Source organism: Quercus suber, unplaced genomic scaffold (assembly GCF_002906115.3).
Source record: "Quercus suber isolate HL8 unplaced genomic scaffold, Cork oak 2.0 scaffold_24, whole genome shotgun sequence".
Lineage (NCBI taxonomy): Eukaryota > Viridiplantae > Streptophyta > Magnoliopsida > Fagales > Fagaceae > Quercus > Quercus suber.
In genome coordinates this window covers 97,880-122,910 of record NW_027069489.1, presented here as the reverse complement: position 1 = coordinate 122,910, position 25,031 = coordinate 97,880, and the positions used below count along the sequence as shown (strand labels likewise).

Below are 25,031 nucleotides of genomic sequence, written 5' to 3'. Positions count from 1 at the left end.
TGCCACATAAGCTTTTAAGACATCAAAAATTAGCACATCATTTTTTAATATATATATTTTAATGAATGTAAATTTTATTTTATATTTAAAGTTTAAACCCTCCATTGCTTGCAATCTTAGTAGATCATTTTTAATTTAAAATAGTAAATATAATTTTATATATAAACACAATCATCATATAGTATATATATAAATGTATATTCTTAACAATCATAACTATTAAATTTTATATATAGATAAAAAAATAAAAACGAAAAATATATATTATATTGAACTTGATTACCAGCAAGTTAATCATATTATGAAAGAAAATTAACTATCCTATATTTAAATATTTATATTATCCTTATAAGGAAGTTACTCTATTTTGATTTAATTAAAAAAACAATAAATAAAAAAAAAAAAAAAAAAAAAGAGGAAGGGACAGATGAGACATAACACCTAATAGGCTAATACACATGGTCCACAAGGGCAGCGAGTACATATTCCCAACACTCTCATTTCAAAACTTCTTCTATACCTCTCCAAAAAAGACCACCCTCCACCACACTGCGTGCCCTATAAAAAAGTCTCTTGTGAAAATTTAACAACACAAATCATAAAACAATAACAATTAACAAAGCAAACCCACCTTGCACTCTCTTTCTCTGTACAAACCCTTCAATATCAGTTTCTCCATAGCCATGGATTCGAGCTGTAAAACTGGGTCCTGGACCAACGAGAAGCACGTCCTCTTTCTAAACTCCATGGAGGCCTCGTTTGTGCGTACAATGTTTGACAACAACAACAACAACAACAACAGCTACAACAACAACGATCCAATTCTCCGTCTAGATCGGTATTTACCAGACAGTTCTGACTCGACCTTAGATTTGAAAAAACACAGAAATAAAAAGCTTGTTAACCGAGGTAAATATATGTTAGCTCATTGTTTTTGTTAATGGGGTTGTCTCTAAAATTGTGGTGCAACGTACAATTGGCTAAAAAGACTTCGTTTTGGTGCACATTTTTGCGTTAATGCATTCTTTCTTTTTGGCTAAAAAGAATGAACTTTGCTTCAATAATAACGTATATAAGTGATTAATTAATATTCGAGTTTTGACTCAACCTAAATATATTAACCTAGAGAAATTTGTATATTGTCGAATATGCCTTTGAGATATTTGTGGTGACATTATAAAGTCACTTTTCTTCTTCTTTCTTTCTCTTTTGGGGTGTACTTTTGGAGCTCTTTTGAGCTTGAGTTGAACTTAATTATGCGTAAATGACAAGGATTCGTTTGCTATGTGCGATTAAACAACGGTTATTTTTAAAAACAAAATACGTTTTGACTAAAAAAGGTGCATGTGTGTAATTTTGTTTAAAAATTGAAAATACGGTTAAAATTATGTCCTAAAGAGCCCTAAATCTTTGTTTTGTATTTTGTAGGAGCTGGTGATATGAGCAATAATGTTAAGGGTGCTAGAGCTAAACTGTACGGCAAGACTGACAAGAGAACAAGGAGAGTATCATCTCAGCCGTCCATTCCACCACAAGATCAGGCAAATTTAACTACACATTTGTGCAATATATATGATCAGATTTGGGGTGGTAGTGATAAAATGTTTAAACTGACCCATCTCAAAGTCTCAATTCTCAACTACCAAGTTCCTCTTTAAAAAATAAAAAGATCTTTGTGTGATGATATTTGGTCTTACTTTGAAAAACAATATGCTTATATGCCCATCAGCCTCTCTCTTTTTTGTTTATGTATCTTGTTATGTATATATTTATTAGGTGGACTTTAGCTTTCGTTTTCTTATTTATTTATTTTTATTTTTTAAGGGGGTTGGTTGAATAATGGAGCCTGATCACATGATATTTAATGGTCTGATTAAATATTTTTGATGTCCCCACAGGTGGTCCCACATCTTGAAAGTAGAAGAACAGGTGGTGATAAAGATTAGAGAGGGACCCCCATTCCATAATGTATCAATTGCACCTGTCAGCTATGGCCTATGAATTGAGAAAAGATTCATCATTGTAGTGAAATTTTATTTTCTTGTAATTTTTTTAATATTAATTTTTTTTAAATTGTCTTTCAATTTTTAGTTTTTTCAATTAATATGGGTGTAGTGATTGAAGGAGGATGAGTAGATGACCATGTTAATTAGTGAGAGTTACACAAGATCGCATGTAGTACTGAAATGACCAAATTAGCCTATTTATTATTAAAATATTCTTGATTGATGATAAAGCCTGCGTTTAGATAGCAATTTTTTTTACTCAAAGTAAAGTTGCATTTTGTGTATTTTTTTTTTTTTTTGGCCGGCTTTTTTGATTTGGGAGGGATAAAATTGACTGTGCATGTACTATGCGTGTACTGTTTATGCATTGTTTATGCACTGTTTACACATTAAAAATATTAAAAATAGGTCCCATAGTACTATTTATATATTTAAAAATTATTTTGCTATAGTGTTTTCAGCAATAATTAGTTTTTAACAACTTTCAGCAACAATAAGTGCTATTTAAACAGACCTAAAGTTTGTTTAGATGTGGATTTCTTTTTAATTTTATAAAGATGCTTTACCCATCAAGCAAATTTTTTTATGGACGCTTTAGTAATAATTTACGTGAGATATTTTGGTTTTTAGGAGATTTTAGAAGTTTGGGTCCATTTGTTACCTGTGTTTAAACAATGGTTTTTTAAAAAATATGTGTGTGTGAAAAAACATATAGAAATACATATAAAGTTGTTTAAAAATTAAAAATATATGTTTAAACACATGTACCAAACAGGTTTTAGGTTGTATTTGTTTCCGTTGAAAACTAATTTGGGAATTACTTTTACACCCTTGGGTGTGTTTAGCTCTAACAGAAAATATGGTCAAATGAAAAATCAATTACACGTTGACTGTAAAATAACCAACTTTAGTCGTAAAATCAATTATACTTTCATTTTACTTGAGAGAGAGAGCCCCCACACGCAGATGCCGATCCAAGGTCCCCCACACTCTGACGAGCAACGCCGCTTTACTCAATTCACTCAACCTCACCTCTGCCCACTTTGAGTTATGCATGTACTCGATCCACCAAGGCAAAACTCTCCCTCGCGCTGGCAAAGCCTATCTCACCTCCAACATCTCCGATCTGTCACTTTCACGTCGTCAGCAAAACACTTCTTTGAAACCCACCCTCTACAATACCCGATCCACCTAAGACCGATCCACTCAAGACTGATCTCGATCTCAACCAACCCAAGATCGTCACCACCGCTGAAGATCGTCGCCACTGTTGAAGACCGATCTCGTTGACCTAATCTCCATCTCTTTCTCGATCTATCTCTCTTTCCCTCAATCTCTCACTCTTTCTTCCTCCATCTCTCTTAGTTTAACTGAGTTCAGCTTGTGAATGAACGGAGCTAATGGATTTTTTTTTTTTTTTTTTTTTATAACCGTATATACTGAAATTTTCTATTATAAAATTTGTTTGGAAGCTAAAAAAATAGTTAAGAAAATGTGAGAAACTAGTAGAAAAATAGCATTTTCAAAATACAAACAAACACATGAAAACATTTCCTAAAATAATCTTCATAATGCAACCAAACAATTGAAAATATTTTCCTTTCCTGAAAATATTTTACATTCAACCAAATGCAGCCTTAAATTTTTGTAGTTATACTTGTCTCCCATTCAACCAAACGCAGCCTTAAATTTTTGTAGTTACAGGGTCCGTTTGGATACAATTTATTGTTGCTAAAAATACTATAGCAAAATAATTATTAAATGTGTAAATAGTACTATGGGGCCTATTTTTAATATTTTTTAATGTGTGAATAGTGTTGCTATAGTATATGAATAGCGTACTACAGTATGTGAACAGTGATAATTGTCTCCTGCATAGTAATTTTACTGTTTATGCGTTAAAAAAAAAAAAAAATCCGAAACATGGAATTTGAAACGCAGCCACAACTTTAAGTGTCATCCAAACACATACAGAGTTGTCTCCCATTATTGTAGTTATAAATTAATATAATATGGTGAAAGATTGTACTATAAGGGGATAAGGGGCGGTAATTATGCAAAAGAAATGGGGACAAGGGGCGGTAGAGAAAAGGACACATAGAGTCATCTGATCCGATCCGTTGGCAGCCAAATAAAATATTGATCATGAAGTAGATGGTATGGTTGGGGTATCCAATATATCATATATATATATATATATATAAAAAATAACTTCTCACTTTACACAAATGGATGTAACCCACACATTGTGGTTGAAAAATTACACATTTAAATCAAAAATATCTTTTTTCCTTCTTATAAGTCAAACTCCCAACCAAAGAAAAAAAAAAGTATAATTAAGATTTTATAAATTTAGAGTGCATTTGGATATGCTTTGCTCTTGCATATTTATTTTAATGCATGATATGACCATAACATTTCACATCAAATTTTACGTGTAGAGACTCAATTTAGAAAAGCCTTCTGAAATCAAAAGGAAAAACAGTCCAACAATCCCAAACAATAAATTTTTAGAGAGTGGGTGAAAGAACTAGCTCTAAATGATAGGAAAAAGCCTCTCTTTCTCTGGTTCATTTTTTTTCTCGTCCCCTTTACAATGTTGTTCCTCTTTATGTTATATACTACGCTCCTCCCCTTGTTTTCGCCGAACACGTGTAGGTTCTATCATGGGAACTCTTTTCTGTCCCATCCCCCCCTCTTTAGAATCCTAAACCAGCCATTATAAGGCTGCTTGATCACTGTTCAGGCATCACCTCTACATTAATGTGGCCAGAGAGTTAGCTGGGAAGCATTTAATGCGGAGCTAGCAACGTCAGAAGGTATTTGTTGCCTGAACTATCCCATATCCGTTTCTCAATTATAATTCAACCTTATGGACTACCTAGGGTAATCAGATAGTTACATCCACCTCGGACTATCGTTCCAAGGTGAATCTTATCCTCGGACACATTTTGGATTCTCATGTGCAATCCTCGGCTCTCCTTCTTATATTAGTCGTATCATGCTTTTATTAAATCATCCTCGGACGGATTGTTGTCCTCGGATTGGACCATTGGGCTGCAGGCCCATTCCCTGCAAACTTACCAATACCACCTTATATAGCTGACCCCACATTACGCAATAAGTTGTTACTAGTAAATAAAAAAGTAATGTCAATACTGTGGTCAAATTAGAAACAATAATAGTTTACCACATAAAATTTGTTATGAAATTATTTTGAAAATGTTTTGAATATAATATTACTCTTATTTTTGTTGAACTCAACTTCTTGTGAGTTGAGTCTCAAGTGATGTTCAAAATGAGTTAGTGTGTGTATATATATATATATATATATTGCAAATCAAGGTGGTTTTGTAACCACCCTCAGTTAAACGTAGAGCCGCCCCTTATCGGTAACTAGCGAGACATGCAATCCCATTTCCTATGAAAAATGTAACCACGGCTGAGGAATCCTTGATATACATAACAATACCAGTGTATAAGTGCTTTCAAAAATAAAAAAATAAAAAAATAAAATTACCAGTGTATAAGTAACACTCTTTGATTGTCTCTAGTGAAATCATGGGTACGTGGCCTGCAATTTGAAATATAGATTTCTATTTTAGTATTTTTCATAAGAAGAACAAAAAACTTTTGGTTGATTTTCCTCATCTTGCATTCATGCTGCAATGGTAGCAGGACATCTTCATGGGAGAGAGAGGGAATTCATGTGAAAAACATTGTCCATTATTCACAACCTATCACTTCAACAAGTTATAAAAAAAATTATGTTAGTAGCAAACTTAGCTCCAATTGAATAATTCTATTAATGATATAACTTTCCTTTACAACTTGTTGAATGTCAGATTGTAATAATAAGTACCATTGCGCACCCTCGGCACGAAAGTCGCTCCACAAGTATAAGTGCTTATAGGGTGTGTAAGGGTAAAGACTGAGATTCAAGTCTCTAAGAGAAAGTTACACACACACACACACACACATATATATATATATATATACTTAAATTAGGTTAGAGTAAAGTATAATTTCTATCTTGTATAAAAAAAAAAATTGTAATAATAAGTAGTGAAAATAAAAGTGATGTTAATAATAAGATAATGTGAATGTGATTGCCCGTCATTTAAAACCTATCACTTTAACAAATTGTGAAAGAAGCTATATTCTTACAACGATATTGGTGGTAGGAATTGGTAGAGTTTGAAACTTTCAAACTATGCTAAGTACCGTTTGTGACTTTGTGCAGTGAGTAAATTAAATATTTTGAAATTTTTTTAATACTACCTATTATTAGCCCAAAATTTAGGAGTGGTTTTTGTATTAAACCCCACTAATTAGCATGGCCCTAGTTGCTTGTTTCAAATATTAAAAAGAGCCATCCCAATCTTCAACAATCACTTTTATTTTTTATTTTTTAATACTGATTGTTAAAAAAAGTTGTTCAAAATAATATGGCTGGTATAGCCGTATAGCTTTTGATGGTCATTGAGATCCCTTCCTGTATCAGTGTGAGGTGGTCCGCTAGAAAGCTTGTTCTTCAAAGCCTTTTCTGAGCTCTTGCATGCAATTGGTAAGTAAGCACAAGGATTCTCTGGAATTCTAGTTCCTTAGCTCAGATCAGCTTCCACAATAGCGTCCTGACAAGCTGAGGATATGGCTTCTGCTCCTTCGACAATCAATTAATTGAACTGATCTTCAACCAGAAACTCACCAAATGATTTTTATTTTTATTTTTATTTTTTCTCACTCAGATATAACCAACAATAACAGAGTTTTAAACTTTAAATTGCACTGTGCTGGATTAGTTGAATTATACACCTCTATCTTTGTTAAAAAGGATGAAGTGACACTTTCTCAAAATCACAAATGAAACTCATTCAATACTTAGATCTAAAGACTACTTTTAGTCTTTTATCATTTATGTATATAAAAAAAAAATCTATAAATTGATGGACCCCATACTGTATTTGGATTAACTAATTAATTTGTGTCAACTTCCTTTATTTGATACTCTCCTTTTCTTTTGGTTTTTTGACATATCAATTGATGGACCCCATACATTAATTGGTCCAATCAATCTCTCTCTCTCTCCTAAATTTTGTTTTGTTTTGTTTTGTTTTGTTTTGAGAATCCTCTCTCTCTCAATTCAATGGTTGTAATGGAAGATGGAGGATTGAATTTTAGACATCTCTATTAGAAATATTTTGAGATGTCAATTAAGTAACAAAGTATCTTCTCCAGTCTTTCTTAATATAGTAGCTAATAATGTGCTTCACAGATAACTAGTACACCATAATATCGCTCTATAATGACTTTATTTTACCATCAGAACAAGATGCTAATTAGTATTATTAGGTACAAACAAGATTCTATTAAAATCCTTTACTAATTGAACTAACTGAAACTCATGCTTTATTATATTTTTACTTCAAAATAAAAGTGATTACTAATTTTGTTAATTTCTACCTTCTTTAATTAAAGCTAAAAGAATGTAAGAGTGAAGTTGTATGGCATTGGTGTCACTATCACCAATAAACCAAAACATACAATATTTCATGCAACTCCCAAAAAGAAATGTGTAAGAGCATCTCCAATGACATCTTTATTTTCTCACCCAAATTTAGAGGGGAAAAATCTATTTTTATATTTTACTTACTTACATTTTCAAAAACATTTTTTCAATGGACTCTATTTTTTCGTTGATCCTATGAAATTTTTTTTTTTTTCAGCTTAATGGGGAGAAAGGACATAGTTGAATATTTTATTGAGCCAATTTTTTATAGATATCTACATCAACTCTCAAGGGACAAAGTGTCACTAAAGATTTGTAATAATAATAATAAGTAAATGAGTAAAAAGTTTATTAGAGCATCTCCAACAATACATTTTTTTTTCCATCTAAATTTGGATAAAAGCCACTTTTTATGTCACCTACTTTATTTTCAAAAACACTCATCTCTCTATTTCCCCATATCCTATTTAAATATTAGTTCTTCATTCTTTTCCAAGTGACACAAATAATTTACAAAATAGAGAAATTGTTTTATTTGAAATGAAAATATTCGAATAATAGCTGTAAGGACCCAAAAACCAAATGGCCCAAACCCACTAAGAATGGTGGAATCTGTGCAACCCAGCAAGGCCCAAACCAATAGATGTTATAAAGAGAATGGGATAAAACAAGGGGAGGGGGCTTAGCCTGAGGATCTAATCGAGGAAATGACCAAAAGTTAAAGTTTATGTATATAAGAGGTTCTTTACAAGTTCATCAGAGGATGAAGCTCTTACGCTAGACAATACACTGTTTACTCTCTTTTTCTTATTGTTCTTGCTCTAATCTTTTGTCCTTATACTATTTTTTCCTCCCCTTCACCTGGAAGCTCCCTTTCCTTATATACTCCTCAACCCATCGCATCCTGGTCCTTCATCCCCACTTACCCAGACTCTCCCTATGATACTTGTCCCCTTAAACTTTTGTTGAAGGTGGTAGAAAGAGCTGCTTAGCTGTGAATTCCACTGTTCGGATCATTTCCTTATCAATGTTGCTGATAAAGCTGTTACTAGTCATTTAATGTGGAGGCAATAGGTGAACTTTCACTGGAAACTTCCTTCACCTACCACGATTCTCTCTCTAAACCCCATCCTCCTCATTTGGACTTCCCAGAAGTCTTTTGTCTCTTCTCCTTCTATCCTCGGGTAGATTCCCTATTCGAGCTCACAATGCCTTTGTAGTGACAACCAGAGCTCTTTGTACCCTTCCTTAGTCCTCGGGCCCCCAAAAGAGTTACTGTGACTTTCCTAGAGTGAAGAGTCATTGTAGATCTAAAAAAATGAAAAAAAAAAAATGGCAGTCTCTTGGGAGAGATTTTATAATTTCACACTCCAAAATTTAAAGAAAAAAAGGATTTAAAGAATAACAAAGATGGATTTTGTTCTATTGTAATAATTGCATGGAACAATTACCACGAAGTTATGAGATATAAAAGTTTGAAAGGCAAAAAAAAATTAAAATTAAAATTAAAATTAAAACTTGAAAGATTAAAAAAAATTTTAGTCTAAAGATTGAAATTAAAAATGAATATTTAACTTTCATTATTATGTTGCAAGACAACCCAATCTAATCTATTGGACATGCTTAGATGAATTTTATGGTTACACTTTCTAAATTTTTTTTTTGAAAAAGAAGACATCCATTATATAAAAGTAAAGAGCGATCAAATCGGCTTGAACAAAAAATAAAGTGTGAGGTGCAACATCCTCTTTACACGCATTACATTTTCCAAAATTTAGTGGGAAAATGGTTTAGAAAGCAGAAGTAAAAACTTCTGCAATACGTAGGTCCTACAACCAAACTTCAATCCAATCAAAACAAAGTTGAAAAAAAAAAAAAAAAAAGAAGATGAAAAAACAAACAAAACAAAACGACATAGAATCAACCAAAAAGCCTCCACCAAAAGAAAAAAACCAAAGCCCAAGCAAGCATGCAGGCGATCGATTCGATTCTCCAATCTCAACAACCCATAGATCTTGGAACTAGTTTCATGTCGAAACCTTTGAGATCTCATCTCAAACCTCAAATCAAACAGACCCCATTTGTTCCTTTCTAAACCAAAAACTCCCAAAACCTTAAACAAAAAGTAAAAACCAACCATGTTGCTCCAATTCCTCCAAACTTACAAGAACCAATCCTCCACACCACTCTCTCTCTCTCCTTCACTTTCCTATTCTTTTTCTTCAAAATCCCATCTTTTTTCCTCTATGGCCTCCACACCTATATCCAACCCGACAACACCAGTCAAAATGGTGCCCGCGCCGCCATTAGAAGACCCGATTCCTCAGAGCCCAACAGCAACAACAACAACAGCAACGTTAGTAGTGAACTCAGGAAGAGGGTCAAGTCAAAGTCCAAGGACAAGGACAAGTTTGAGTTCGATGAAAACAATGCCCAGATCTTCAGGCTAAAGCTCGACAACAATCACGTTCAATCCCGCCTCTATTTCGATGAGTATAACACTGCTTTCACTCTCTCATTCGTTTCTCTGTCTTGTTTATTGCTTCAATTTTACTTTGGTGAGAGTTCTTCTGGGGTTTTGGAAAATGGGGTTTTTGTTCCTGTTCTGTTGGATTAATGGGTGTTCTAAAGTTGTTTATTTCGCTTGCTAAGGTTTCGTTTGAGAAATCTGCGTCTAGGAGGTCTGAGAAGCAACTGAGCGTGCTTGTTGGGGCTGTGGGGTTTTTGGTAGGGCTTGTGATTTGCTTTGAGATTGTTCCATTGTTTTTGGATTTCAATTTTGGATTGATTGGCGGGTTTGAGAGGTTTATTGTTGCTGTTTTAATGGGCTGCCTTTCGGGTTTCTGCTTATGCCTGGGTTGAAAAATGCAAGGGCGTTTTGGATTGGAACCGATCAGCTTCGAAGCAATTTGCCTATGATTTATTGTGGATGGTTTGCTAGAATGATTCTTTATGCAAATAGTATGTTGATTATGTTCACTGCATTGCTTTGGATTAATCCGTTTTCTGAAATTCTTGTTAACAATAACAATGATGATGGTAAAGGAGCGCGTGTGGTTAGTGAAATTGGGGATGCTGAGAGGTTGGTTGGAAATGTGGGTATGTCCAGTTCGGATTTTAATAAGCTTAGGCTTTGGTGCTTGTTGCTTTCGGGTTATTGCAAATCATGGCTTTACGACCAAACTTGCAAATGTATTTGAATGAGGCATTGTTATCTTGGTATCAACGACTGCATGCTAGCAAGGTCCCAGATTTGGATTTTAGCAGGGCAAAGGTTTTTCTGCATAACCACTATATATGTCTTGTAGTTGTGCAGCTCTTTGCACCTCCGATCTTGCTACTTCTCTTTGTTGGCTTATCTCAGATTGACAGCAGCTCCTTTCAAAACATTGAATCTGTATGTAGTCTACTGCCTTGTTCTGTTTTTGTTAACGAGGTAGCTTTGTTTTTGGCTTGGTGGGTTGTCTTTGTTTGGGCTATTTTCACTTCAGGAAGCCTTGTGTTGTATCGTCGTGGCATTTTGTACGTGTCTTGACGACTTAAGTTTCTTCTCATTTTGGTTTATTGTTTATTTTTTTTTATTGAAGAGTGTTGTTTTTGTAACGGGTTTCTTCTTTATGCTTATGTCCGCAATTTGGAAGCGACAAATACTTATTTTGTAATTTTATTCTTCAACTCATCCGTCCAGCTGAGCATTTTATATTTGTAGTGAAGTGAGGTGAAATGATTCTGCAGTTAATTTTCCATCCTAAAATGTCATCATTACATTACTGTCTCGCATATCAGTCATTTAGTCATGACCAGCTAGAGACATATTCATGCGTATAAGTGGGTAATTTTGCTTTCTTTAATGCTTTCTAACAGGGAAAAAAGAGAGCATCTAATAGGATGTCATTAGCCAATATTTCTGGTAAAGAACACCTTCTATGTCATTGTCATATTAAGCAAACTGATGGTCTAATTCAACATAGGTTGCTAGCCTTACCCAATATGTTACTCACATTGGCATAATACTCAAATCTTTTCTTGTTTATTATCAACCAAAAAAATAAACTACTATTTTCTTGATTGCTAGGATATATTTATTGTCATCATTCAGAGCTTAAAATATGTATTCTGCCTTAGGGTCTAATTCAACATAGGTTTTCTGGCCTTACCCAACATGTTACTCTTGTTGGCATCATATTCTGTCTTTTCCTGTTTATTATCAACAATAAAAATCTGCTATTATCATGACTGCTAGGTCATTTATTGCCACCATTCAGATTTTAAAATATGTATACTGCCTTAGGGTCTATGTTACTCTATGTTATGGATCTAAGCTATAAGGTATATTTTGTTCCTCCCGTGGCCCTTGCTCAAATGGACTAGTGCAAATTCATCGTTTCAATGATTGCAATGACCACCATTTTGCAGCTATTAACATATACACCTGTTCAATTCAGGTTTGTCTTCTTGCAAACATATTCCTATTTTCTGTTTCTTCTTGATCTATCCCCTGCCCACATTCAGCTTTTCTGTTCTATAGGAAGGGTATATTATGCTTTAGAAGCCTGCCAACAGTTTTGCCACGGTTCAATACCTTTTTTTTTTGGCTTAAGGTTTAATACTTTATGCTGCATTAAAGATTAGGACCATACTAATGTATGTTATATAAATGTTCCCTATGTTTTGTCAAAGATGACCTTTTAAATTTTGTACATGAATATTTGCATTCATGTCTCCGATTAATTAATGTTTTTATATTCCATTATTAAACTAGAAAATGGACACCAATGTGATTCTCAAGGAACGCCCAATTTTCTTTCAACTTCCTTATCTATCTCAGTTGAGAACTGATCATTGATTTAAATAACTTGATGTCGTGTATTTAAATTTCCATATGAGAATCCTTAGGGTTTAAAACACTCAACATGGATGCTTTTTTTACTTTAAATAAATCATTATTTAGAAGCTTATATGTATTTGAAGTTTTTGTTGTTTGAAGCTATTTATAGTGATAATATCTTTCTAAATCATTTTGACTTTCTTATTAAAATGATGTGCCCTCTCTAGAAAAGATGTTTATGTGAGTGTTTTTATTTAATGGTCACATAAATGTATTTATGTGACTTATGAGATTCATGGTCATAATATACCGCAGATGCTCTTTCAAAAATGTGATTATTCAGTCTCTGTATTTAAGTAATGATCATTGACAACATGTTTTCTTCTAACTGGATTTCAATGTACTCTTAGTAAGAGCTGCACTCTTTGTGGCTTAATGATTAGAAGGTTATTACTGTTTGATGAGTCATACCGATGCTTACATGATGATCCTCATCAAGCTGCTGCTTGTCAGCATTTTGTCACTAACATACTTTTGCACTTTCAAGTCTCAGATGTGCATTGCAATGGTTTATTGAATCACTATGTGTGGACATGTTTAAGGCAGGAATGTCATGCCATAGTGGTATCATTTGTGAAGTTCAATGCTTGGGAAATGTATATGATGCTCCTTTGTATCAGAATAAGTTTTAAAAAGTTTAGGACCTAATTAGCATGCTTGTCATTTTTGACGGGATGCTTGAACTTCAAAATTCTGCTCCATTAGACTTTAGTATACAAGTGATGCCAACAGTCTTTGGACCAATTGCTATCCCTCTCCCCAAAAATGAAGGGTGAATGGTGAGGTCATGGTTTCAATCTTGTATTGGCAGGTGAATTGTATTTGCCTGTCAGTTTTTATTTATTTATTTATTTTTATTTTTTTAAAGGTGAAAGTACTTTTTAATTCTTATCAAGTTACACAATGTAACAATGTACTACTATTATTTGCTCAATTTGATGAATCTTTTGAAGGCCCCTTGGCACTATAGTATCTTGAATTCATCTCTATGAGGTGAATTTTTGTGATTTACTGTCGGGGAGATTACTTGGTGTAAAAATGTGGAAAAAAATTTGATGTTGAGGTTCTGAGGTTACATACCTCACAGGTGCTTGCTAGAGGCTTCTTTAGGCTGTAAACCTTGTTGTGAAATGATTAGCTGCCAAACACAGTTCCATGGTGTGGTATTATAATGTTTTGGGATTTGGATGGAATTCTTTGCCAGATTTGTTTTGATTATATTTTGTGAATGCTGAACATTGCTTATTTAAACCTTGTACATACAGTTAACTTTCTTTTTTTGAGGTGGGGTTGGGGGGATAATTTCCTCTCCCATTCTTACTTGGAATAGAGCAAAAAAACTGGTTATTTTCTAATTAATGTCTTTTGTGATTAGTTAAAATCTTCTGGACATAATTCTAGTTGGTGGATGTGTGATCAGAAACAATGGAAGACTGAACACAAATCATTATCATCTGGTTGTCAAGTGCTTATGAGAAAACTCTATTATTATAAGCTACTTTACTCACAGGGATATAATGTTCAATGGAAGATTAGCAACATTGTAAAAGATATTTAAAAGCTCCTTGATTCTTTTATGGTTTGGGATGTGAAGCATGTAAATCATGATGATAACTTTATAGCTCATAATCTTTAGTTTTGCTGCCTCTTCCTGGCTGATATTTTGTTCAGGTGTTACTTGCCAAAAAGACTATCAGAAAATTATGCTGTGCCATTTGCAGGTTCCTCTGTAGGGTTAAACTTAATTACTCCTAATTATAACCAACCATCATCAGCTAATGTTGTTGACTTATCCTAAATTTAAACAAGGAAGAAGATAAGAATATGTGTTAGCAAATTGAATATTATGTGTTTTCATTCACACTATTATAAGAAAATGAGTGAGGAAATTATAAGTGGTACTATGCATGGCTTATTTGTTTGTTTGTTTGTGTTTTTTTTTCACCCTTTCGCTGGATGATATTTTAGTTTCTTTGTCCTTTTTTGAGAAAATACTCACAACAAAATATCAAGGAAGTCATTTTCCATTGCAGGATACACACTTTTTATTTTTCCTTTTCCGGATAATATTAGCAATGTACAATTGGTAATGGTATATATCCCAAACAAATACGTGGTTGTAAAATCCTACTAATGGATTAAATTTGTTCCTGCTATGGGGACCATTCGGGAATGTTCTGTTTGGATGAGAAAAAAAATAGCCAAGTTATGGTTCAGGAAAGATTTTGCAAAATTTGGCCCGATCATGACCATGAAAGATCATAGATCCGGACAAAACTATGTTTTAGGCTCTAAGGCAAAAGCCTTGGTTTTGTTTATTTGTTTGTTTGTTTTTTTTTTTTTTTTTTTTTTTTTTTTTTGTGTTTTCAACTCTCTCTCTCTCTCAAAAATGGGAAATATATTAAAAATCAAATAAAAACATTACAAAGTTTAGAACACATAATGCCCGAAGCATCGGCCCAAACAAGAGTCACTAACAAAATCTCCATCCTCAACCAAAAGATCTGCACAATGGTTCCCTTCACGGTAAGTGCGATTGATATAACTTATAAGCTTCCTCAAAAGTTTTGAGGGACCTGCGGTTAAGCGTGATTGATATAAAACACTGTATGAATGAGAAGGTTCAGAGAATTGTGATAAAATAACAACAGCTTTAACATCAATCTCTACAGTGAAAAGGGCCCAAAGCTCGGCTGCCATGGAGTGTGTGGTACCAATCTTTCTATAGAAACCCCAGCATCCATGCTTTATTGGGTTTTCTTCGATGTTACCTTTTGCAAAGTAAGTTAGATATATTATTTAACTATAGCAGCCCTTACTTTCTTTGCCCAACAAAACCAATATGGGTTGGAATTCTTCTTTTTCAGCTCACGTCACTCTGCCATTTATATATATATATATATATATATTTTTCATATCTCTTTCCTCTTTATTCAATGTGAATCTGGATATTATTAGTAGAGTTCTGATTAAAAATGTTAGTAAGTCAATTTGATTAAAATAACATCCATTATTCCAACCAATAAAAACAAAGACTATCAATTTAAGACACCATGAAGGAATTTTAACATTCTTCATATAAAATAAAACAAACACTTTGAAAAATCCAATTGAATAACTAGTACACCCAAGAAAGTCAGGTTTAATTTTCAAAGTTCCTAAATTCCTTCAGCTTTCTTCTCTTCTGGACAGAGAAATTATGTCAAGTTGGAAAAAAAAAAACAATACTAAAATAGTATAAATTATAAATTATTACTTGAAGTAATACTCTTTTCTCCCTCATAGTTAATAATAATAAAGTGAATAAACTAAAGATAGGCTCATGTGTAAGACCAATTTTTATGAGATAGAAAAACTTATTATATATTACCTTAATTCAAGTTCATAAAGTTTACGGGTAGTTATAAATTATAATGGGTAATTTTAAAAAATAAAATAAAATCTTTCAACAACCAAAAAAGAAGAAGAAGAAGAAGAAGAAGAAGAAGGAGAAGTATACATGACTCTTATTGACCTAAGCGTGATTCAAATTAAGGATTTTCATCATGAGACCCATTTGGATACAACTTATTTTGCGAAAAATTGAAAACACTGTAGTAAAATAAATTTTAAATGTGTGAATAGTACTATGAGACCCATTTAAATTTTTTTTTTTTTTTTGTGAATAAATTGGTTGTGGATTCCGTGAACAGTGCATAAATAGTACTCAACAGTACACTTTGTCGGGCAAAAGCTGAAATGCCTGCCAAAAAAAAAAAAAAAAAAAGGCAAAACGCCAGATTTTAAAACGCAAAACGCAGGATCCAAACACATACTATGTAATTTTTGCAACAAAGTAGGTATCCATCAATTGGCTGATATTATGTAATTTCTGCAACAAAGTAGGTATCCATCAATTAATTAATTGACTATAATTGTACCCAAAGCTTTGAACACAAAAAAAAAAAAAAAAAATGATGAGCAAAGCTTTGAACATTGGCATGTCATTTAGGAAACTGACTAAGATCAATCCTCGTGGGAGAGAAATTTTCCCCCATATAGAATCCACTCTCATGTAAAATGACAGGGATCTACTCTGATATTGAACAATTTCATTTATTTCAGGTCAAAGAAATGTGTAATACACCAAATGCATTGTATAAATTCACCACAATCTTTACACACTTTTCCAAGACAATTTTGAGGGCAATGATACACTCAAGCTTTTTCATTTTTTGTTTGTCCATTTTTTTACGTCCACTTTCATGCTTTAAATGTAGAACTCTTTTTTTTTTTTTTTTTTTGGCTTTAAATAACTTTGATTAACAATGAGTTATGCAAACTTTCTTTCATGATAACAAAATCTATTTTATTACACAAATTAGGTCAACAATAAATGAATGGGCCACTAAGAAAAAATGTATTATAGTGAGCGTTTGGATGTTGCTGAAATTCTTTTGATGGTGTAGCTGGCCTTTTTTTGGTCCCGTGCACTATTCATGGGACACATAAGTCATTAATTTATGCAAATTTTTCTTTAAAATTGGGTCTTACGGTATTATTTGCACATTTAAAAATTATTTTGTTACAGTGTTTTCAGTTTTCAGCAATAAGCAGTATTCAAATAGACTCATAGTGGTACATAAAAAATGTAATTTTAATTTTAATCGTAAAAAATGATAATCACATAAACAATCAATGGTCTTTAGATCAAATGACACTTGCTACACTTCTATCTATGTTATATTCGCGAGGAAGCATAAGAACTCCATTCTCTTGGTTGATTGAATATCTAGTTAAATAGTAAAATACCTTTTTTTTAATAAAAAAAATCATTACATAAAAAGGATAATATAGATTTTAAAGTTTTAAATTAAAAACCAACTTTATAACTTATGAAAAAAAATAGTAAGAAGCAATTATTATAAATAATGGATGTAGCAAGAAGTTTGTTTTTGTTTTTCCTAAAGTAAGAAGTTTACCTATTACAGTAAAATACTTCACCATATTTGGGTTAACTCTAACGAATATATATGCCGCCGGATTAATTTCTTATTAGCAAGAGAAAGATTGCCGCTAATTTTGTTTAAGGGGATATACTTAAAAGAGAAAAACTATTTCTTTGGGAAAGAAACCTAAGAAAATGGCCTTCCTATTTTCTGGGGTCGAGAATGAGAGAATGAGATAAGATACTGAGAATAACTTTAGCAAAAGAATTTCGAGGATGCTTCAATATATTATATGATATTTATTAAGTTGCAAATCACATTGTAATTTGGTCAAGAAAATAATAAAATGAAAGTACTAGTAATTATTAATTATTGGCGGCATGCTTGGAATTGGAATTGAAAGGATGAAGAAAATGACAAACCCCACGCCCGTTGTTTTCCCACTTGTTCTTTAACAAAAAACCAAAAGAGCCACTAACCATAAGTCAGCCAACCTTATATTATACTTAAAGGTTAAAGCCAAGGCCTTTTTTTTTCTCCATATGGGTAAGTCAAGATATTATTAGATCTTTTATAAATTGCTAGCAAGAATACATCTGTAGCGCACACACCGATCTTCTCAAAAAAGATGGAAAAACAATCTAGGACTAAATTTTTTTAAGTCACAACCATGAGGTGACAATGATGTGAGTGGTGGAAAAAAAAAAGTTACAGATAGATCAGACAATTAATTATAATCTGTCATATAAAATAATTATAAAAAACAATATAACAAAAGGTATAATCCTAAAATTACTATAAAAAAAAGCTTAAGAAAACTTTTTTTTTTTATAATTTTATCAAACAAAAAACTTGGATTCGAATCTGTTTAACTCTCATTGGAATATGGATAATGAATTCTTTGGATTAGGGGGTGACATAAATTTAAAAGTCACAAATCTCGTTGATGTGACTTTGTAATGTTCATATGAAGGGAGTGAAATAGTCTATCAAAATTCAAAATAGTCGATTAAAAGAATAAAAGTTGAAAACGCTAGAAAAGTCTAATAATTATAGGTACAACTTCACATCTTTCAGTATCATTATAAAAAAATCGAATTATAAAAAAAAATTAAATAAAGACCCCTTCTTTCTTATATATATATATATATATATTATTTTTCACTAATTTACACAACAAAAAAAAATATAAGCATACAAAGAATCTAACCAAACAAAAAAGAGTAGACTGACAACAATCCCTGCCCACTGCTGCCACTTTCGCACACGAACGCATATATATACAAAAAGGCAAAAGAACCCTCACACGGAAGTTTCCCTAGATAAGACGTAACGTAGGTTAGTAGCTTCTCGTTCTTTCCCCTCTCTCTCTCTCCTTCATTTTCCTTCGTTTTCCTCGCTCTCTCTTCTATTCTCTCTTTTCTATATTTAATTCCCCTCATACGAACCTTCTAGAACTACCAAACCAAAACTCACACCACCTCCATCCATGGCTCCGGCTATGGAGCAAAACGGCGAGTCGGCAACGAGCGAGTCACAGCGATCTATTCCGACGCCGTTTTTGACGAAGACGTTTCAACTGGTCGAGGACCGCACAATCAACGACGTTATCTCCTGGAACGACGACGGATCAACCTTCATCGTTTGGAACCCTACCGTTTTCGCCAAAGATTTGCTCCCTAAGTTTTTCAAACACAACAATTTCTCTAGCTTCGTTCGCCAACTCAACACCTATGTATGTCAATATTCACTCTCTCTCTCTCTCTCTAATGGAGCTTTTTGTATGTTTAGGTTTTTGATTTTTGTTTATATTTGTTGTTTTTTTTAGGGATTTAGAAAAGTAGTACCTGATCGGTGGGAATTCTCGAACGACTACTTCCGCCGAGGGGAGAAGAAGCTGCTGTGTGAAATTCAGCGCCGGAAGATTTCTACTCCGGTGGTTTCTCCGGTAGCGGTGGCTTCGTCGGCGGTTCCGATTGTGAAGACGATGATATCGCCGTCGAATTCCGGTGAAGAGCAAGTGGTGTCGGCGAACTCGTCTCCGACGAGGACGACTGCGCCGGCGGATCTGATTGACGAGAACGAGAGGCTGAGGAAAGAGAACGTTCAGCTTAGCAAAGAGTTGGCGGAGATTAAATCTCTCTGCAACAATATCTTTGCCTTGATGTCGAACTTCGCGAACAACAACAACAACAACAGCAACAACAACAACAACGACAACAAGTCGGCGCTCGCCGGAAAACCGCCGCTCGACTTGTTGCCGGCGAAGAGGTACGCCGACGAAGAAGAAACGGAAACTGAAACAGAATCCAGCGCGAAACTGTTCGGCGTTCCGATCGGCGGCGGCGGCGGTGCGATTGCGAAGAGAGCCAGAGAAAGCGACGACGACGATACGGAGTTGCGGTTACAGCAGCCCGATCCTACGAAACCAGAGCCGTTGGATTGCGAGAGTAACGGTGATCGAAAAGCCACGTGGCTCATCAAGCACTGCCACTGGGATAGTAATCGTAATCAGAGGGTGTACAATTGATTCATCTAGTTAGTTTTAGATTAGGGGTTGCACGTGAAAACGAAAGCACTGGATCCAAAGTTCCTAAAGGACTCACACGTGACAAAATGGAGTCACGTGTGTAATTAACCTGGTTGGGACAGATTCAGGAAGTTTCTTAGAACTTCTTTTAATATTAATATATTTAGTATTTTTTTTTCTTCTTTTACGCTTTTATTGTCTTTATTTTGTGCTTTTTGCCTTGGTTATCCAAAAAAAAAAAAAAAAGCGTTGAATCTAGATGATTTTAAGGAATAATTAAGGCTTAGTAGAAACTACAATTTTATTTTCTATTTTACTAATAGTAATTTACAGGAGGATAATATAACCGATCTATTTATTTACTGCGTTTGTAGTTTTATTAATTGATTTTTTTTATTTGAAAGGGATTTATATGTGTGAGCAAAGTTGTTGGGAAAATATTAGCCAAAGAAATTTTATAAAGTTGTTGGGACAATATTATATTAGGCAAAGAAATTATAAAGTTTGTTGAGATGAGGGGTGTGAGCGTGAGTGTGGGAGAGGGAAAACAATAGTAGTTGTGAGATTTATGAATCTAAATTATGAATTATGGTGCCTCTCAAACATGGTCCAATAAAAAAAAAAATCTCATGCATGTTGCTTGCTATGAGTCTCTCACAATATACAAGCTTATTTTACTATTCAACTTATTTTTGCTATTATTTATGGATTCTGCTACACTTTTTGGTACTATTCATGAGTTTTACTGTATTATTTCAGCTAACTTTTACTTTTATTTACAATACTTTTAGTAAAAAAATTTCAGTTTTAACAAAATAAGTGGACCCCAAAGTATATGGTATTCTATCACCTAAGATGGGTTAGGATGAAATTTCATTTTTTTTGTTTAAATAGGATTGAATAGAAAAAGAAGTATCACGATTTAAGCATGGATAATAAGATAACAATTTAACCAAAAAAAATTAGAATTTGCTCCATTTGAAATAGATTAATATGTTATTTTAAAAAAATAATAATATTCTAGTTAAATATTACTCGTTTAAGAGTATTAAATGCCAACATGCTGTAATTTGCATACAATTATATTCATAAGTAAAAATTAAAAATTTAATTGTGAATAGAAAGGATCCTTCCAAACAAAAGCTAGATTATAACATTTTAGAGTTACACCACTAAGATCACCGCACACTATTGGTGCGGTGGTCACTTTACAAGTTTAAATACTTGTTGGGTGTGGGAGGTTGGGGTTAAAGACAAGAACAAATAATAATAATAATAATAGAAGGAGAAAAACAAAATATAGAAGCAGAGAGATGGTGACCACCTCAGTAGTGGTGCAGGCCTCGAAGCTTTCGGCCATGGAGCTTTCGACCATCAATCGGAACTCACAAGCTAGCCCACTAAAACCCACCCATCGCCCGACCCATCCATCAGAACCTACAGCCTAACCCACCTAAATCCACCTACAACCTAACCACCCACCACCAATTCGCCCATCTGAACCCACCACCACCGTCGGAATCGAAACTAGCCAACCCCATTTAAACCCACACATCACCAGCTAAACTCACCCATCAAATCTCAAAAAAAAAAAAAACAAAAACAAAAAACTTTTTTTTTTTTTTTAAAAAAAAAAAAACAAAAAAAACAAAAAACAAAAAACCACTTCAAGAAAGAGATTGATGGCACAGTGAGGCATCGGCTTGGTGAGGCTGAGAGGAAGAGAGGAAAAGCTGTAAGGGTGAGAGAAGAAACGATGAGAGGTTGAGAGAGGAGAGGAGCGTTTTTTGAGAAAAGAGAGGAGGAGATCTGACAGAGAGATGAGAGAGAAAAAGGAATAAAAAATTCATAAAAATTTTACAATTTCTGTCTAGACGTTTCCAAATTTGAGATTGTATTGTTCACTTATGCCAAATATTTTGGTATTTAGAACACTTGATGTGAGTGATTTTTTGGTGTTTGGTGTGTCAAATACCAAATATTTGACATTTGACATGAGAACAAGGGAGTTAATACCGTACCGGAGGCTGTACCGGTTTGCCCAGCGGTACGGTATATTTCGGATACCGGTCAATATCGATGTACCGTTTCAGGTTTACCGCTATTTTTTATATTTTTAAATAAATATATATTGTAGGGTTGAGATTTGTGGCCCAAGCCCAAAACAATTAATTTGTAGAGTATGGGTGAAAAAGCTAGGTTAAGTATTGGATTAACAACAACGAATCACAACTTTCAAACACAAGCCAACATGAATTTGCACGTAAAGCATGAATATCTGAAGAGCTATATTATTGTTTATTTGGTGAACAAAGGTTTTAGGGTTACAGTCAAGTTCTCTCTTTCTCTCTATCTCTTTCTCTGTTTTTCCTTTTCTTCTCCGCCTTCTACATTAGGAGCTTCTTTCCTTTATATAACCTCCCTTCTCTTCATCTCTATCGTCCACTTGTACTTCATCTGTGAGTCTACTTGAGTATGTGTCACGTCAAGCATCTTCTTTAGCTCTGTGTGAGTGGCGGTAGGTGAGGATACACTGTTCAGGGGTCTTCTCCACATAAATGCGGTCAGAAAAGTTGCTGCAGAACATTAAATACGGTGGTAGCAGCTTTCCCCTTAGATATTTCTTCATCCTTATCGTCTCCCAGTGTACTCAGAGTTTATTTTGATCGGGAGGAGTCCTCGGAAGATCATTTTGACCTCTTATACGTTCAATTGATCTATACTATTCTCGTTAGAGGAATATAAGATCTTCGGATAGAAGATGACCTTTTCGGATTGTAATCATTTTTCCCTTTGTGGGTCCCACTTCTAGATGGGCCTTGCCCTTACCATCTCCTTCTTCTCGGTCGCACAATAACTCTCATATGGGCTCTCGGCCCATTATGTTGGATTGAACCCTTTTCCCCTCACATATATATATACATATATATATATATGTATGTGTGTGTATATATATTATAATAAATATAAAAATTTACCATAAAACATTTCCTCAATTCAAAACTAATTATTCATAATTTTAGACTTTAGTATCAATTAAAAGAAAAAAAAAAAAATTTAAATCTTTTTTTTCAATGTTACACAAAGTGAAACGGTATCGCTTTCATAGATTTAACAATGTTTCCAAGTGGCAATGAACAAAATGACTAAAACCCGATTGCCTTGTAAAAGTTAAAAAACTAAAACGACAAAAATTTATATTGGGTGACTAAAATGACAACTCATCAAGCTTATAGGGGGTACATCGTTTTTTTGGCCATTATTTCGGAATTTCCCAGTCATCTTTGTCTACCTTACCTATCGGAGCACATCTGACCAAGACCAACCCCACTGGCCGACCTTAGGTGTAGTGGCCTTTTCTTTGTTGTAGGTCCTATGTCGATGATCATTTCTCTAGCAGAGCCCCCATTCTTAGTTGGGTCCTTGACCTTGACTTCCATGGTGAATATTTATTGCCAATGACCCACATTCCATTATTGCCAATGAAAACTCACTTCAGGGCTTCCATCACTTCTTGTTCTAATCACCATTTCTGATTGGCCTACCCAAACAACTATCATCTAACTCCCACCTGGTCCTTAAAGAGGTCATACTGTCATAGAGATGAACCTAGATGCTCAACACCAAGTTGACAAGCTAGCTAGCTAATCACGAGCATTGAACAAAATACCTAAGAAATCGAGGTTATTATCTAGGTTTAGTTGTCATATTAGAGAATGCCAGTTTCTTAAGCATTTACCATTTAAGAATAAAATGAAAACAAACAGTGAATGAAAAGTCTGCAATGTTACATTTACAATTCCACGTCTAATTGACACATGTTTCTGAAGTTTCTAAACATCTTATACAACCTTCTCCTGGTGCAGATGTTGCACTTATTCTTTCAAAGTGGATCCCCTGGAATTAGGGAGAGCCTTTTGGCACAACCTTTGGAGGACTAACAGCCTAAGTTATCACTTTTAGTTTTCAAAAAATTTTGTACCAGTTAGTTGGCTATTACAAATTACCTTCTTGTTTTATCTTGGTCTAAATTTCGGTCTGTTCTGCCCATTTTGGTATATTCACTAAATTCTAGCTCGTAACGTTTTTTCCTGGTCCTTTTTTTTTTTTTTTAATCATAAGTTTTCATTGGGTAATATTGGAGAAATTACATCTTACTCTCCTAAACTATACTTTTTTTTTTTTAATACTTAATCCCCTAAAATATTATCCATGTAACACTTGCTCTCCTAAACTATGAGAGTGCATATTTACCCCTCTAAACAATTACCCATGTAAATAAAGATACCAATTAGTAGTGATTGAATTCCTTCTATGGTTTCACATGAGAAACCGGTACAAATATAACCTACATGTCCAATTGAACTGTCCTACGGGTTCCACCGACCTAGTGACACACCAACCACGCCCTCTTTCTTTGTCTTTCAGCCCCCTGAACAAAATAAGTAAGGCCTCGCTCTTTCTAATTTAAGGAAAAAAAAAAAAAAAAGGGGCGGATTGCCCGTTTGAACTGGCGAAGGCCTATGCTAAAGTAAGAAAGAAAGTACGTTAAGGTTATGAAATGAGGTCAGTTGGTTAAGGAAAGCTCAAATTATAAAATCGCTTAGCTGTTAATGAATTAATTAAGTAGTAGTAAGGCGTTGGTACGGAGTTGTGTCAGTTGTAGATATAGACTAGGCTAAGGGATGGACTTCATCTCTTCTATTCTCTATACTTACGCCTTAAACTTCCGCTGAGTCTAACGAGGCTCAGGTGTGGAGCCTTCTACTGTGGGCCGAGACTATGCAAAAGTAGAACACCATAGAAATTTTGTTGACTTTATCATAAACCTTGATTTCGCTACGGTCAATAAGAACCTAGAATAGTAGAAATCGGTTTGTGTTTCGCTTCCAAAGTCAGTCGTCTTTGCTCCCAAGTGTGAACTGTAGACGACTCTCTAATGGTTCCATTCCTTTTTACTTAACTTCTGGGTTGACCCAACCCAAATGAGAAGAAGAGGGTCAGCCAAAGAGCGGGCAGCTCTACTTTGTACATTTGCTGAGGCAGACCTATTAGGCATTTTAGAAAAGGGAAGGGAGCTTCTCACCAAAGGAGGCAGTAGGAATGAAGGTGGCAGGAAGCTACCGCTTCTAGAATGCAAGCATACCTTGACTTTTTTTTTTAAAGCGTA

The 25,031-nt window shown here is 34.1% G+C and overlaps 3 protein-coding genes across 3 annotated transcripts; all 3 read left to right on the top strand.

The window, feature by feature from the left end:
- Window positions 1-584: 584 nt before the first annotated feature.
- Window positions 585-2,236, top strand: LOC111997713 (uncharacterized). Its single transcript, XM_024029839.2, has 3 exons — window positions 585-909; window positions 1,429-1,541; window positions 1,899-2,236. Exons 1-3 carry the CDS (start codon window positions 684-686, stop codon window positions 1,944-1,946), a joined length of 387 nt encoding a protein of 128 aa, XP_023885607.1. The 5' UTR covers window positions 585-683; the 3' UTR covers window positions 1,947-2,236.
- Window positions 2,237-9,419: 7,183 nt separating this feature from the next.
- Window positions 9,420-11,254, top strand: LOC111997707 (uncharacterized). The gene is given in 5 exon segments (XM_024029829.2): window positions 9,420-9,684; window positions 9,687-10,121; window positions 10,124-10,348; window positions 10,351-10,665; window positions 10,668-11,254. Coding segments are annotated over 5 exon segments (1,389 nt in total). The 5' UTR covers window positions 9,420-9,653; the 3' UTR covers window positions 11,051-11,254.
- A 7,383-nt stretch (window positions 11,255-18,637) lies between these two features.
- LOC111997737 (heat stress transcription factor B-2a) lies at window positions 18,638-20,048 on the top strand. The gene is made up of 2 exons (XM_024029871.2): window positions 18,638-19,066; window positions 19,160-20,048. Exons 1-2 carry the CDS (start codon window positions 18,821-18,823, stop codon window positions 19,859-19,861), a joined length of 948 nt encoding a protein of 315 aa, XP_023885639.1. The 5' UTR covers window positions 18,638-18,820; the 3' UTR covers window positions 19,862-20,048.
- The last annotated feature ends 4,983 nt before the right edge of the window (window positions 20,049-25,031 follow it).

Coding starts and splice junctions, on each gene's coding strand:
- LOC111997713 (XM_024029839.2), top strand. CDS start 684: ATGGATTCGAGCTGTAAAACTGGGTCCTGGACCAACGAGAAGCACGTC. Junction 910..1,428: donor TAAAAAGCTTGTTAACCGAG/GTAAATATATGT, acceptor TGTATTTTGTAG/GAGCTGGTGATATGAGCAAT. Junction 1,542..1,898: donor CCATTCCACCACAAGATCAG/GCAAATTTAACT, acceptor ATGTCCCCACAG/GTGGTCCCACATCTTGAAAG.
- LOC111997737 (XM_024029871.2), top strand. CDS start 18,821: ATGGCTCCGGCTATGGAGCAAAACGGCGAGTCGGCAACGAGCGAGTCA. Junction 19,067..19,159: donor TTCGCCAACTCAACACCTAT/GTATGTCAATAT, acceptor TGTTTTTTTTAG/GGATTTAGAAAAGTAGTACC.